This window comes from Gracilinanus agilis, chromosome 1 (assembly GCF_016433145.1).
Source record: "Gracilinanus agilis isolate LMUSP501 chromosome 1, AgileGrace, whole genome shotgun sequence".
NCBI classification, from domain to species: Eukaryota; Metazoa; Chordata; class Mammalia; order Didelphimorphia; family Didelphidae; genus Gracilinanus; species Gracilinanus agilis.
This window is the reverse complement of record NC_058130.1, coordinates 178,775,609-178,790,028: the sequence shown is the minus strand read 5'-3', so window position 1 is coordinate 178,790,028 and position 14,420 is coordinate 178,775,609. Positions and strand designations below refer to the sequence as shown.

Sequence of the window (14,420 nt, the reverse complement as noted above, 5' to 3'; positions counted from 1 at the left end):
AACATGTACATACCTACAAATAGAAAATAATAAATGGAAGGGAGAAATAAAATGTCATGAGAAAAATTGAAGAGGAAGGGATCACTCTCAGTTAAAGGGATGAAGGACAGCTTCATGGAAAAATGGGAATCTAAAGTGAGAATTTCATTATAAAGACTTTAATGGTGGATGTGTGGTGGGAGAACTTTCCACACATGAAGCTCAATATCTGGAGAATGTAGGATGACTCAGGTGAAGAGTCAGTAACATCAGTTTGGCTAGAAGGTAGAGTGCCTGAATAATATGATACAGGGTAAATAAAGTAGTTGGAAGTTAGACTGCAAAAGATCTCAAATGTCTAGCTATAGAGTTTGTATTCTGTCATATAGGCAATGAGGAACTGCTGAAGTTGTTTTGTTTTGAATCAAAAGAATGGCAGTCAAAACCATGCATTATATTCAGACAGCTCTATGGTCTTACTGATGTGAATTTTCATTCAAACAATGCAGATTATAATTTATGTATGCCTACTTATCTTGTTCAGGTCCTCCCATATGTTTTTTAATTTTAATTTTTATTAATTTTTATTATTTAAAACCCATATCTTTCATCTTGGAGTCAATACTGTGTATTGACTCCAAGGCAGAAGAGTGGTAAGGGTAGGCAATGGGGGTCAAGTGACTTACCCAGGGTCACACAGCTGGGAAGTGTCTGAGGTCAGATTTGAACCTAGGACCTCCTGTCTTTAGGTCTGGCTCTCAATCCACTGAGATACCTAGCTGCCCCCCCCACAATATGTTTTCTAATACTATATGCTAGAGAACTTCCTCAATTTCTCTCTCTCTCTTTTTTTTTTTTTTAAATTTTTTAAACCCTTAACTTCTGTGTATTGACTCCTTGGTGGAAGAGTGGTAAGGGTGGGCAATGGGGGTCAAGTGACTTTGAGAAGTGTCTGAGGCCGGATTTGAACCTAGGACCTCCCGTCTCTAGGCCTGGCTCTCAATCCACTGAGCTACCCAGCTGCCCCCTCAATTTCTCTTGATGTCATAAGGCTACCAATGGCACCTACACACTGTCCTACCTTGATACCTCAACATGATACAGAAGAGACCCTACCTTCTTGAAGGTTATGTCAGAAGAATGAAGACTCTGGCAAGTTATAGCAAGATAAAAGGGCTTTGAGTATAGTCCCAACAAAAACCTATTTCTGCTTTCCAAGGATCAGCCTAGTCAAGAATGAAGAAGCTCACAACCAGTAGGCTGGGAACTCAGTAATGAATTATCTACTCATAGCAATACAGGAAAGAGAAAGATACAAAATAGCTTAAATTATGAAGATCAATTTGAACACTGTACAACATAAAATGGATTGGAGGTGAGAGAATGGAGCCATGGATGCCAATTAAAAGTATTATTACAATATTTTAGATGGGAAAAAATAAAGACTTGATTTTAAAAATAGTGGTAGTCTGAGTATAGAAGAAGCAGATGCAAGAGATACTTTGGAGGTGGATTCACAGAATCTCATAAATGACTGGCTAGTTCATATGATGGGGTTGGGAAGAGATAAGATCATTCCAAAGTGACTTCAAAGTTTTAAACTAGGAGATGGGAAAGAAGAGGGAAGATAAGAAAAGAGAAGTTACGAAGTAATATAAGTTCAGTTTGGCCATGAATTTGAGGTGGTGGCAAGACATTCAGGAGGACATGTCTAGCACAAAGATGAAACTATAGATCAGGAGCTCAGGGAAAGCATAAGGACTGGATATACAGATTTGAGAGTCATCTTTTTAGAGGCCAAATCACCATGGTATCCCCCCAAATTACCAATCACTAACCTGAAACAAATAGTTGGTACTCAATAAATATTTGATTATAGGAAAGACTATTGTAACATATCTACAAGCAGCTAATTCATAATTACAGCAGCATTTAAAAGTTTATCATAAGAATAAGCCTTAAGTTTTCAAAAAGTAAAACAGGTTGGTAGAATTTCATTAGAGAAGGGACTATCATGAGGTAAAATAAAATGGAAAATAACCACTAAATACACTTCATTATGATTAATGGAAAGGCATAAAACAGTAAATTCCACTAATGGATTATAAGCAAGGATGGGTTGACTGTGATCAGCAATGAAAATAATAAGCTGTGTAAATAGAATAGCCAGATCCTATTAATAGTCAAAAATCTACCCAACCCAGGCGTGCTAATGATGTCACTCCCACCTCCCTTAGTGGGGAGGGGAGACGAGTTACCCACACGTGACAATAAGTAACAAATCAAGAATAAGGGACGGCCCTTTGGGCAGTCCAAATCAATGTAGAAACTGCCATTTGTCCATTTGAATTAGAGGTGGACCACAGGAAGTGATGAAAGACACATTCTCTTTAAGTAAGTTAGTGAACTTCCTGTGAGGGGAGTTGGCGTCTGGAACTGGAAGAAGAAGCATCTCCTGAGACCACAGACAGATTACACTCTGTATTGTCACGTGGGTAAGTTAGGCTGGCTTCCTTGGCCTAGCTGGGCCAATTCTAAACTCTGCCTATCCGGCTGTTGGGCCTTGCGGCTTACAGCTTCATTTATTTAGTCTTCTACCTTCCTCTTCTCTTTATCCCTACTCACTTTCCTGATTGTAAATAAACTCCTCAACCCGATGCTGACTTGGGTCTGATTTAATTACGGAATCAACCTGAATTGTTGATTCCTGGCGGCCACATAATTTTAATATATAAATATAATAACTAAATTTTAATTCTTACAAAGCAGAAATACACAAACATACACATCACCATTAAGATGATATGGGAATTGCTACATCTCCAGAGTAGCTCAAAGAAAGCATTTTAGAAAATGTACACTAATTTACATTTTCCCTTAAAATAGCTCTAAGGCAATAGTCAAAACTGATCTAGAGGGGGTACTGTGAATAATGTTGTGGTAATAATACTGATGCTTAAAAATATAGTCAATACAATTGGTGAGGTAGAATATTTTGAGAACATAAAAGGACTCCTCAGGAGAGCCAGGTAAGACAGAAATGCAAAGCAAAGGTCCTTTATTTGGCAAGTTTACCTCAAAAAAGAAGGGTCATTTAACTTAACAGAAATGCTTAAGGGGATAAAGAAAGTGGGACAAGAATCTGGAAAAGTAGAAGACAGGAAATATGGTTACAGCACATAGTGAAATAAGGGTGTATCCAGAATCTAGAGGGTGCTTTGAGGGACAGAGCAAGAGAAAGAGGTCTATGATGGCATAGCTCTAGATCCTGGCATAGCTCTTAACATTTCTTCTCTTATGACTCCAAGTTCATGGGATGCTGGGAAGTTCAGGGATGTTGAAGAGAAGCAGATGTTTTCTAGGGAGGTTTCAATCAGGTACATATTTTCCATCTTTAATGTCAGAGGCTAAGTGGTAGAGTTTCAAGGTTTCAAGAATAGCAGATAAGGGAAGAGAGTGTCAAAAAGGAGGATATGTTCCCTAATCGACAAATGATCACGGGACATGAATAGGCAGTTTTCACACGATGAAATCAAAACTATCAATAAGCACATGAAAAAGTATTCTAAATCTCTCCTTATTAGAGAAATGCAAATTAAAACAACTCTGAAGTACCACTTTACACCTAGCAGACTGGTCAATATGGCAGCAAAGGAAAGTGATAAATGTTGGCGGGGATGTGGCAAAATAAGGACACTAACACAAAATAGCAACACTGCTGGTAGAGTTATGAATTGGCCCAACCATTCTGGAGGGCAATTTGGAATTATGTCCAAAGGGCTTTAAAAGAATGCCTACCCTTTTATCTAGCAATACTACTGCTGGGTTTGTACCCCAAAGAGATAATAAAGAAAAAGACTTATACAAAAAGATTTATAGCCGCGCTCTTTGTGGTGGAAAAAAATTGGAAAATGAGAGGGTGTCCATCGACTAGGGAATGGCTGAATAAATTGTGGTATCTGATGGTGATGGAATATTATTGTGCTGAAAAGAATAACGAACTAGAGGAATTCCATGTGAAATGGAAAGACCTCCAGGAATTGATGCAAAGTTAAAGGAGCAAAACCAGAACATTGTACACAGAGACACTGTGGAACAATCAAATGTAAATAGACTTTTCTACTAGCAGCAATGCAATGACCCAGGACAATCCAGAGGAACTTTTGAGAAAGAACACTATCCACATTCAGAGAAAGAACTGTGGGAGCAGAAACGCAGAACAAAAACGTAAGGTCAACCACATAGTTTGATATGGATATGATTAGGGTTTTTATGTTAAAGATCACTCTATTGCAAATATGAATACCATGAAAATAGACTTTGAACAATAATACATATATAACCCAGTGGAACTGCTTGTCAGCTTCAGGAAGGGGGAGGGGAAGGATGGGGCGAGGAGAATCATGAATCATAGAACCATGGAAAAATATTCTAAAGAAAAAAAGAAAAAAAAAAGGAGGCTATGTATCTAGAGGTAAGACAGCTAGTCCCAAGAATACCCCAAAGAACTCAATCATGTTTGGAAAAAATGCATCTATTTCCATTGAGCATTTCTGAGTGCACTAATATAAATACTCGTACTAATAGGATATAATCTACAACAGCAGCAGCACTAAGAACAAAAGGTAGAGGTAAATTAAATTTCCCATTGGGTTAATAAAAACAAAAAACTAAATAACTAAATTCCTTTACTAATCTTTAGCATACTGTAAGGAAGCACAATTTAAACAAAGTTCTTATTTTGATATACGATTGCTAAACTTTAAAGGAAATCAGCAGTATTCTAACATAAGCATATTTCTTCATACAATTGGTAACTGTGACTAGTCACTTACTGTCATGCTCCTATATTCGTCTTCAAACATATCCAGAAAAATTTCTTCTCCCTTAAAATAAAAAGGGCAAGATCATTCATTTTTTTTTCCATAAACAAGAAAAAGTATTATAAATTCCAGTTCATGGCTGTTAAGCCATCTGTTTTTCATTACCAAGTTCTCGTAAATCATCAGGAACTCTCTCTCACACACACGTGCGTGTACATGCACACACACACACATATAATGTGAAATGATATACTAATGAAATGATATACTAAATCTCACATTTTTCCCATCAACGCTTTTTAAAGTTCTTAAAACAAAATTAAAATAGAAATGAGGGATTCATACTAATTACTGTAAGGTGACAGCATTGCAGTACCTTTAACGTGATTTTGGGTTAGTGTAAGAAGAGTGGAAAAAGGGAAAGAAAAACTGTTAAATCCTTTCTTTTGTGTAAGTGCTTAGTATAAAAATAAATACTACAAATAAGTAAAATAAAGTTAATATTCAAATGTTTTAAAAATATGGTCAATTCTAAAATTTGCCAAACAAAACATAGTAAACTCCTGTTTATTCATAATGGCTGAGGAAAAGGATATTTTGGTTAGCTGAGAGTTACAATCCTTAGAGAATTCTAATGTAATACTAAAAAGATAAACACAATTTTAGATCTTATTAAGGTCTAAATCTTTCTTAAGATGATTCAGAAGGTCCTTTAGAATTTTGTGATTTTTCAAGGTCATCATTCTGAATAGGTATTCCCATAGTACTATACTTTAAATACAGAAGAATTAGAAGATGGTGCTAAGTATGTTCTGATATAATATCCTCTCTTCAATGCCTTTTGGAAAAAAAATCAAAGAATTATAGAGTTGAATGAGACGTTAGAGGCCATTTAATAAAACAAAAATTCTCTGTACAACCTATCCAGTGAGTGGTCACTCAATCTTTGCTTGAAAAGCCCTAATGAAGGAGAATTTATTACTTTCCCAGGCAGCACATTCCATTTTTGGATAGAGGTGGCTAGGTAACACAGTGGATAGAGTTTCAGGTCTAAACTCAAGAAGACTCATTTTCTCAAGTTCAAATCTGGCCTCAGACACTGACTAGCTGTGTGACTCCAGGCAAGTCACTTAACCATATTTACCTCAGTTCCTCATCTATAAAATGAGTGGATGACAACAGCAAATCTTTCGATCCTTCAAAGTTTTCCTGATAGCAAGTCAAAGGTTGTCACTTTGAAACTTCTAATTACTGCTTCTAGTTCTGCCCTAGGGGGCTAAATGGGTCAAGACTAGCCCGTCCTCCATATGACAGTCCTTTAAATAGCTCCAGGTAGATATGTTGCCCCTACGTTTTCGCTTTTGCAGGCTAAATATATTAGCTTCTTTAACCAATCCCGATAGGGTATGAACTCAAGGTCCTTCACAATACAGGTTAACCTTCTTTGGCCAATGTTCTTCCTAAAACGTGGTGAACAGAACTAAAAACAAGATTCTGTATGTGAGAAGACCATGGCAGAATACAGAAAAACTGTAATCTCCATGTTCTACAATATCACCACCTATCCCTCTAGGCCCCCAGTGCAGCCTAAGATCAAATTTGTTTTTTTGGTTGCCACATCACACTTAAAAAAAAAACAACCACCACCACCAATCCTGGGAACAGTTACATAGGTCAATGAATTGAAAGGTAGGCCTAGAGACGAGAGGTCCTAGGTTCAAATCTGGCCTCAGACACTTCCTAGTTGTATGACCCTGGGCAAGTCACTTAACCCCTATTCCTTAGCTTTTTCCACTCTTCTGCCTTAAAACCAAAGCACAATATTGATTCTAAAATAGAAAGTGAGGGTTAAAAAAAAAACAAAAACAATCCTATTTTATCATTAGCTTCCCTTGTTCATCTCAGCTCAATCTGAGCTTTAACATTCCTGATACTATTTTTACCTGACTACTGTATAATCTTGTATTCATCTTCTATTCCCCTTCTTTGCTTCCATTCTTAGTACATATTTAAGAATAAAAAACTCTTTTCTCCAGACTCCAATTCAATTCTGTCTTTCCAATGTTCTATTCTAGCTCTGACTGTCCGTTCTAGGAGGCCTTCTGTGTTCTCCAACAGACAGTCACTACATTTATCTATCTTTTTGCTAAGCTTCAAATTTCTTCCTCATATTCTTTTTCATTATTAACAAACACTCTCTTGCTTCTACCATGCCCTCAAGCTATCAGCTTATATTTCTCTTGTCTTACATATGTTGCTTCTGTTTCCTCTCTTCTCTTTGGCTCTCTTTTCAACCTTTTTGATCCGACTTTATCACTCAACTGAAACTGCTACTTTCTAAGTTACAAATGATCTCTTAGTTGTAAGATCTGATAGTATTTTTTAAGTGCTCATCCTTCCTGACCTTTCTGAAGCATGAAATAATTTTTACTCTACTCTCCTCCTGTATACACTCCTTTGGTGTAACATTGCTTTCTCTTGGCTCTCTTTCTACATGTCTGATTTCTTCTCAATCTCCTTTTCTGGATGATTTTTTTTTTTAAATTTTAAACCCTTAACTTCTGTGTATTGACTTATAGGTGGAAGATTGGTAAGGGTAGGCAATGGGGGTCAAGTGACTTGCCCAGGGTCACACAGCTGGGAAGTGTCTGAGGCCGGATTTGAACCTAGGACCTCCCATCTATAGGCCTGGCTCTCAATCCACTGAGCTACCCAGCTGCCCCTCTGGATCATTCTTAATACTCTTTCTACTTGAAAATCTACTGCACAAGTTTAAACATTTGAGGAATTAATGGGGTGTTATATATTTACATGTGTGTATGTGTATATATATGTACATATATATATATTTACCTTATAAAAATGCCTCACAAGATGAACACTTTCCTCTCTTGCACCCTATTTAAGACAGAAAGTACAAAGAAGAATCAAATCTTATATGGGAAAAAGTTGCTAAAAATGACTGAATTAAAAATCTTAAGATAAACACAGGGATCAAATAATTGCGAAAAAACTAGTATCTAAATTATAAAGTGAGACTTTTAAAGTAAATTTTAGATTCAAAAAAGAATATGCATTTCTTGAGAAGGAATTTAAGATCTGCTTCTCCTTGCTAATGTTATCCACTGAATAAGGTGGGTTACAATTTTGGTTAAAAAGCTTACCCCTCTATAGGAGAAGATGGGTCCTTACCTCAAGGCAGGCAAGGTGAACATCCTTTATAATGCTGCCACTGTTTGTCATGACTTGCTGCTTTAGTAACAAGCAGCTAAGTTCCAAAGTGGCCAGTCTGATTTTTCCATCTATAGAGAATGAGAGTTAACTTAGTAAACAGTTTCAAAGGCTTAGCTCATTTGAATAGATAATTTCTTTCCCCACTAATATTCCACAAAAATTTTAATTTTTCAATAAACTTTTTAAAAAATCATCCAAACTACTAAAATTCAATGGAAAAAAGAGGGCAAACTAAATATCTGTGTCTTCCCTACACAATTATACTGTTCATGTGCCCATTAGAAATGAAATGCAGCCAGTGCTAAAATAATCTGTGAAATCTGTAAATAGGTTCCCAGACAGAACTATACTGGGTTTTAAAGCACACGAATGACTACATAAAATAAATAGATAATTCATAAGTAACATCTGATTATAATCATAGTATTTCCTTAGGTTTCTATAGTGCTTTTTTAGGAAGAATAGGCAAGAGCTGGTACAGCCTAAGATATAGCTCGAGAGCCATATGTTACCGACCCCTATTCTATAGTATCTCTAGCTCCTGTGCGTTCAGTTATCATCTCTATGCAGATAATTTCCAGAATTATACATTCAGTCCTAGTTTCCTTCCTGAGTTCTAGTTCTACATCACTAACTGCTTTTTGGATATTTAGAAATGAACATTCCATAGGAATCTCAAACTTACTATGATTTCTAAACTAGAATTCATTATCTTTCCTTTTAAGTCTTATTCTCACAATTCCCTGTTTCTATCAAGATCATCAGAATCCTCCTACTCACATAGGCTCACAACCTTGGTGTCATCCTCTATTTTTTTAAAAGCATAGAGCTAACTAGGTCATTCTCTCCCTCCCACTCCTTTTTCCAATTCCAGTGGTTCCTTATTACCTCTGAGATAAAATATAAAATTCTCTTGCATTTAAAGTTCTTTATATCCTGTCTCATTTCCTTCTTTTTCTATTTTTGTAACTCTTCTTTCCTCTGCCATGCAGTGATCCAACCATACTAGCCTACTTGGTGTTTCTCCCACACAACACTTAATCTCTGTGCCTTTTGACACTGGCTGAAGCCTGTGCCTAGAATACACTCCCTCTTCACATTCACCTCTTGATTTCCCTGGCTTACTTCAAGACTTTAAATCCCACACTTCCATAGAAAGCCTTTTCAGATTACCTTAGTCGCTTATGTCTTCTCTTCTAAGATTATTTACAACCTTTTCTGTATCATATTTATATCTAGTTATTAACATGTTTCTCTCCCCCTTGAAAGGTAAACTCCTTGAGATCAAGGATTATAGTTTTGCTTTTCTCTTTATCTTCAATTTACAGGGCAGGACCTAGTCCATAGCAAGCCCTTAGTAAGTGTTTATTGACTGACCTGGGGAACGTAGAGAAACACAGTCCTATCCCCAAGACCTAGGCTCCCTTGCCTCTAATAAATCTTGGGTCTGCAAATTATAACCCAGGACAAACTCAAAAGATTATCATGTTCCTGCACTGTGGGCTGAGGCATGAATCCTCTAGATTATTACAAAACAAACATGAAAATGGAAAATGTCTATAATTAAGCAAATTTGGATGTGATATACTCATGAACTACTACAAAGTAGTACAAACTACAAAGTAACTTTTTTCTGATGAGAGGGATTTTTTCTAATAACCAAGCTCTTGGGATTTATGGACTTTCAATTTTAATTGTTCTTCTGCATAATATACACTATTGGAGGCAAACTCAAATAGAAAGGACCCCTGTAGACTGCATATTGACTTAGAAAACCACAAATTAACATTATCTATTTTGTACTATATTTTTATTTATTTTGTTAAACAGTATCTAATTACTGATATGCATTAGCATAGTATGAGTCATGAGAAGTTTTAAAAGACAAATATTTTACTTTACTACAAGAGAATTTTGGAGAAGCTAGAATCGGCTAGTTAAACAGTTATTCAATTACCTTGACTTGGTTTAAAATATTAACAAGTCTCTTACAAGCAATCTCTTATTCTCTACTTCATGCCATTTGCCTCCTTTTCTATGGAGAAATGATTAAAACAATTTTTTTAAATAAATACTCTTACCTTCTTAGAATCAATACTATGTACTGGTTTCAAGGCAGAAGAGTAGTAAGGAGTAGGCAATGGGGGTTAAATGACTTGCCCAGGGTCATACAGCTAATAAGCAACTGAGGCAACATTTAAACCCAGGACCTCTTGTTTCTGAGCCTAGCTCTCAATCCACTGAGCCACCTAGCTTCCCCCTGGAGAAATTATTTTTAAGAATAATTTCTTTTCAGTTCTTTTTTTTTCTTGCCAAACTTAGTCCAAAGTGGGCTAGTAATGCCAACCCATTTTAACGTTAAAGAAGCAAAATCCTGGGCCCTGGGGTTTACTTCTCTGTTTTGTTTGAAACTTTTCTTGCTGAAGCCTAAACACCTGAATTTGTCTCACCTTTGCAGATGGTTCACAGTCTACTTCTGGACTTTCATTTTTTCATTCCACAAACATTCACTGAATACTTAGTATATGCAAGATATTGTGAGAATAAAATAAAGAGTAATACAAATGAGGCTGTTTCCCTGCCCTTAAGATTTTTCCAGCTACAATTATGTAATGAAATTAGTATATTATTTTTCCTACTTGCATTTGTTTTTGAGTGAGCATATCCTACTGCTTTCTATCTGAGCTTGAGTTTCCTCCAAGTTTTCTGTTCCCTATTCTCTTTTGTTCTAAAAGTTCCAAACTCTACTATAAGTCCTCTTCCTGCTATCATAATCTTGTAGATACAATTTCTGTATTGGATTACCACATCTCTTTTTGTGAATCACTTCTCTAAGACTTCATAACAGCCTCTGCATTTATATTTATTTAATTCATCTGACCCAAAACCACACATGATTTTTGTGAAGTATTTTTGGTTGGTTTAAGAATAGTGACAACAGCTCACCACTGAATACTAATCCCTTCAGTGGAAATTAAAACAAAATTTATAATAGTAAAGGGAAAGAACCATCTCCCCAAAACACATGCATTAAGTTGTGTTTTCCCAGGTTACAGTTGAAATTCTTTGGGCAGTAGACAAAAGCCATATAAAATATTGGGAGTGTTTTACTAAGTAATTATGCATATGCCTTACATTTATATCATTTTAGATTTATAAAATACTTTCACATTCATTCTCTAATTTGACCTTTTCAACAACCTTATAAAAAGCTAGTAAATAAAAGGGTTAGGTCATGAACACAAGTCTTCTGTCTTCTAGGACAGTGGTATTTCCATTAAACCATATCACCTCTACATTTGAGATTGTACTTCAAATTTTTTTCAGGTGCTTTTTTTTTTTTAAATAGACGAGCAAAGTGAGGTAGGAGAAAAAAATGTCTTCTTTTGGTGGACAACAGAAATGCTAGGAATAGAAAAAAATTCACTTTAAGTTCTTGCTCTTGTACCAGTATTGCCTGACTATAAGGTTGACAAATGCATTTTTAAAATTACTAGTGTTTCATTTGAGATACACTTACCAAGCTGAGCAGCATAGTTCATTATCCTGATGAGTCTTTCAGCAAGTAGGTGGTTATACGAGATCTTCTCAACTTCAGTCTGCACTGGAAGCTGAATTCTATCTAATTTTTCAGGATCAATTCCTAAAATGAAAACCACAACACCATACAACAACAACAACAAAAACATGGAAAAAGATATATTTATCAGGAGATTTGTTCACCTAAGAAACAGAAATCCTTAGATTCAAAGGAAATTATATCATGACTAAAAATTTCACTATTATATATGTATATAACTATGTCATATAGATACCACAGAAGTTCATATCTTCATTATTATAAAAACAATTTTAATAAACTTTTGACATAAATTTCAAGCAAAAGAGAGTCTAGAAGGCAAGGAAGAAGAGTAGAAAACCAATGACACTAAAAATTCATTGTTTTTGTGCCAATGAAACACTTAAGTAAATAGCTATTTAAATCTTAAAACAAGAGAGGGAGGGTAGAACAAATGGGAAGAAATGACATTGCCTGGGACATTTGAAATATTGTGTTTTAAGAACCAGAGGATGTTTCCTAAGAACTAGAGGATGTTTCCTAAGAAACTTGAAAAAAGAGCTGAAAATTGTATTGAATAGCTTATTGTCTTGATTCTAAGTAAATGCAACACATATTGGCATAATAAATCATAACAATATATCTTTTTTATTGAATTCCTTCCAACAGTGAACTATAAGTTGCTAAATAATTCCAAGGAGATGTCACATATTTTTTGAATACATTTAATAACTCCTGTCATATACAACAATAAAAATGTATTTTTTCAAAAACTGAATTTCAATGAAAATTAATCTTGTTTAGAAGATGTCTATTTTTATGCTAAGTCCTCATACTACAATGGAAAAATGTTAATGTTGTATCCTGGTTGTTTTTGTTCCCTTGAAAAAACCCTAAAAAATAGCTTTGACTGTAATTTTTATTCCGTTACTTAGCAATGTCAGCAACATTATAACTTTTTTTCTCTTTGAAACATAAATTTTTGAAAAAGAAAACACCACCTTATTCCTGAACCCATCACATAACTTTTATGATCCTTTAATCAAACACGTTTAAAGAAGTGGATATGGGTTGTTGGTTTGCTTTGGAATTAAATGGCAGGCCATAACATACAATGAAAGACTCAAAGTTAGGTTTTCCTTCCTTCATTTTTTTTTTACCCAAATAAGGGATATGTAGAGAAGGTGTCTTAACAGGAAGGGAACACTTTAATTTCAAGGGTTATTCTGATCTTCCTGAAGCTGATATTCTACCTTCTGTAATAGAGGGTACTAGCCCCAAAGAAAGATAAAATCTAAAAATGAAGGGGTAGGAAGAGGAAAATATAAATGTTAATCCAAAAGTTGCAACCACTATAGCAGGCTGTTTAGCACTTTATATTTGTCTTTCTGTTTCATGATATAGCCTTTTAAAATATTACAGATTTTCATCAAATTTTGCAGACCTCTAATGGATATCAAGATATATCCAAAAGTTGAACTACATATATAGTTCAGTCTATATTCTGAAGCAAAATTATGGTTGACAAAACTTGCAAATAGCATCTTATGTAATTTTCAGGAATTTCAATAAAATTTGGTCCACAAGTGTATGTTAAATGCTGAACTGGAGCCAGAGTTCTCAAAATGCTAAAAGGCTATAATGTTGTTTCTTACATTTAAATGAAAAATTTTATTTGTTGATAAATTTCTCATATTTGCAATAAAAAAAGATAAATGTAATTTAGGAAACAATATTAGAAAAGTTCTAAAACAGACAAAAATCTTAAGACAGATATTTAAATACTTAAGACACACATATACTCAGAAAAAAGAGAAGGAAGAGAATGATGGTGCTTCCAAATCATAGCTTCTCCCTTTCTTAGGTTTATTTTTATATATATGTATATATTCATTAGTCAGAGATTTTTAAAAATGTCAAAACTCTATTGTTCACACTAGCTATAATACTGATTTTTATAAGGTAGGTGAATATTTCTAATAAATAAGTCTATGCCATTTATGTCAAAAAACCATGCTGTCACTAGCATTTGTAAAAATCATCATTTGTTCTGTGGCTACTATTGTGTGTCTCCAGTTCTAGATGAAGAGGAACAATGTCTTAATTCATTTATATCCTTCACAGAGAGGAAGAATAGTGATTTTCAAATATAGAAATGGCTATTTTCAAGGGAATTTAACTTCTTTGCAGGGCAATATTTTTATCTTTTAAAACTGGTACCAGGGGCAGCTGGGTAGCTCAGTGGAGTGAGAGTCAGGCCTAGAGACAGGAGGTCCTAGGTTCAAACCTAGCCTCAGCCATTTCCCAGCTGTGTGACTCTGGGCAAGTCACTTGACCCCCATTGCCCACCCTTACCAATCTTCCACCTATGAGACAATACACCGAAGTACAAGGGTTTAAAAAAAAAAAAACTGGTACCAGTGCCTAATAAATAATGGGCAATTAAATGTTTGATAACAAATTCTGGAGATAGGACCTAATTATTTGTATATTTCCTATAACCAGAGCTGGGGGGAAGAGGAGAAGAGTAGGTGGCTAGATGAGAGGGAGCAATGTTAGAGGGGCTGGTGGGAAAGGAAGAAATTGCTGAACTCTTCCAAACATCTGGCATGGCAGGTCTTTCCCTTTACTTACATCTTCTCAGATCCTGACCTGAAAAAATAAGTCAATGTGTGTTTTGTCTTATCCCCATCAATTACCACCAATACTATGGGTGAAAAGAGACCAATTTAAAGAATCAGAGGTATTGTTACTCTGTGGGAGGTTTCTTAATCAGCCAATCTCAGTAACTGGTAATTGAATAGACTTTCTTATTCTTGGATTAC

The 14,420-nt window shown here is 35.3% G+C and overlaps 1 protein-coding gene across 2 annotated transcripts in view; it reads right to left on the bottom strand.

Annotated features, from left to right (window-relative positions):
• Positions 1-14,420, bottom strand: part of CLEC16A (C-type lectin domain containing 16A) — a 220,957-nt gene that overhangs the window by 131,348 nt on the left and 75,189 nt on the right. For both annotated transcript variants that reach the window (XM_044659037.1, XM_044659040.1), the window contains exons 13-16: positions 11,557-11,679; positions 7,995-8,104; positions 7,656-7,700; positions 4,815-4,865 (exon numbers count right to left, since the gene is read on the bottom strand). In XM_044659037.1, coding sequence (XP_044514972.1) covers positions 4,815-4,865; positions 7,656-7,700; positions 7,995-8,104; positions 11,557-11,679 — 329 coding nt within the window. The remainder of the gene's footprint in view (positions 1-4,814; positions 4,866-7,655; positions 7,701-7,994; positions 8,105-11,556; positions 11,680-14,420) is intronic.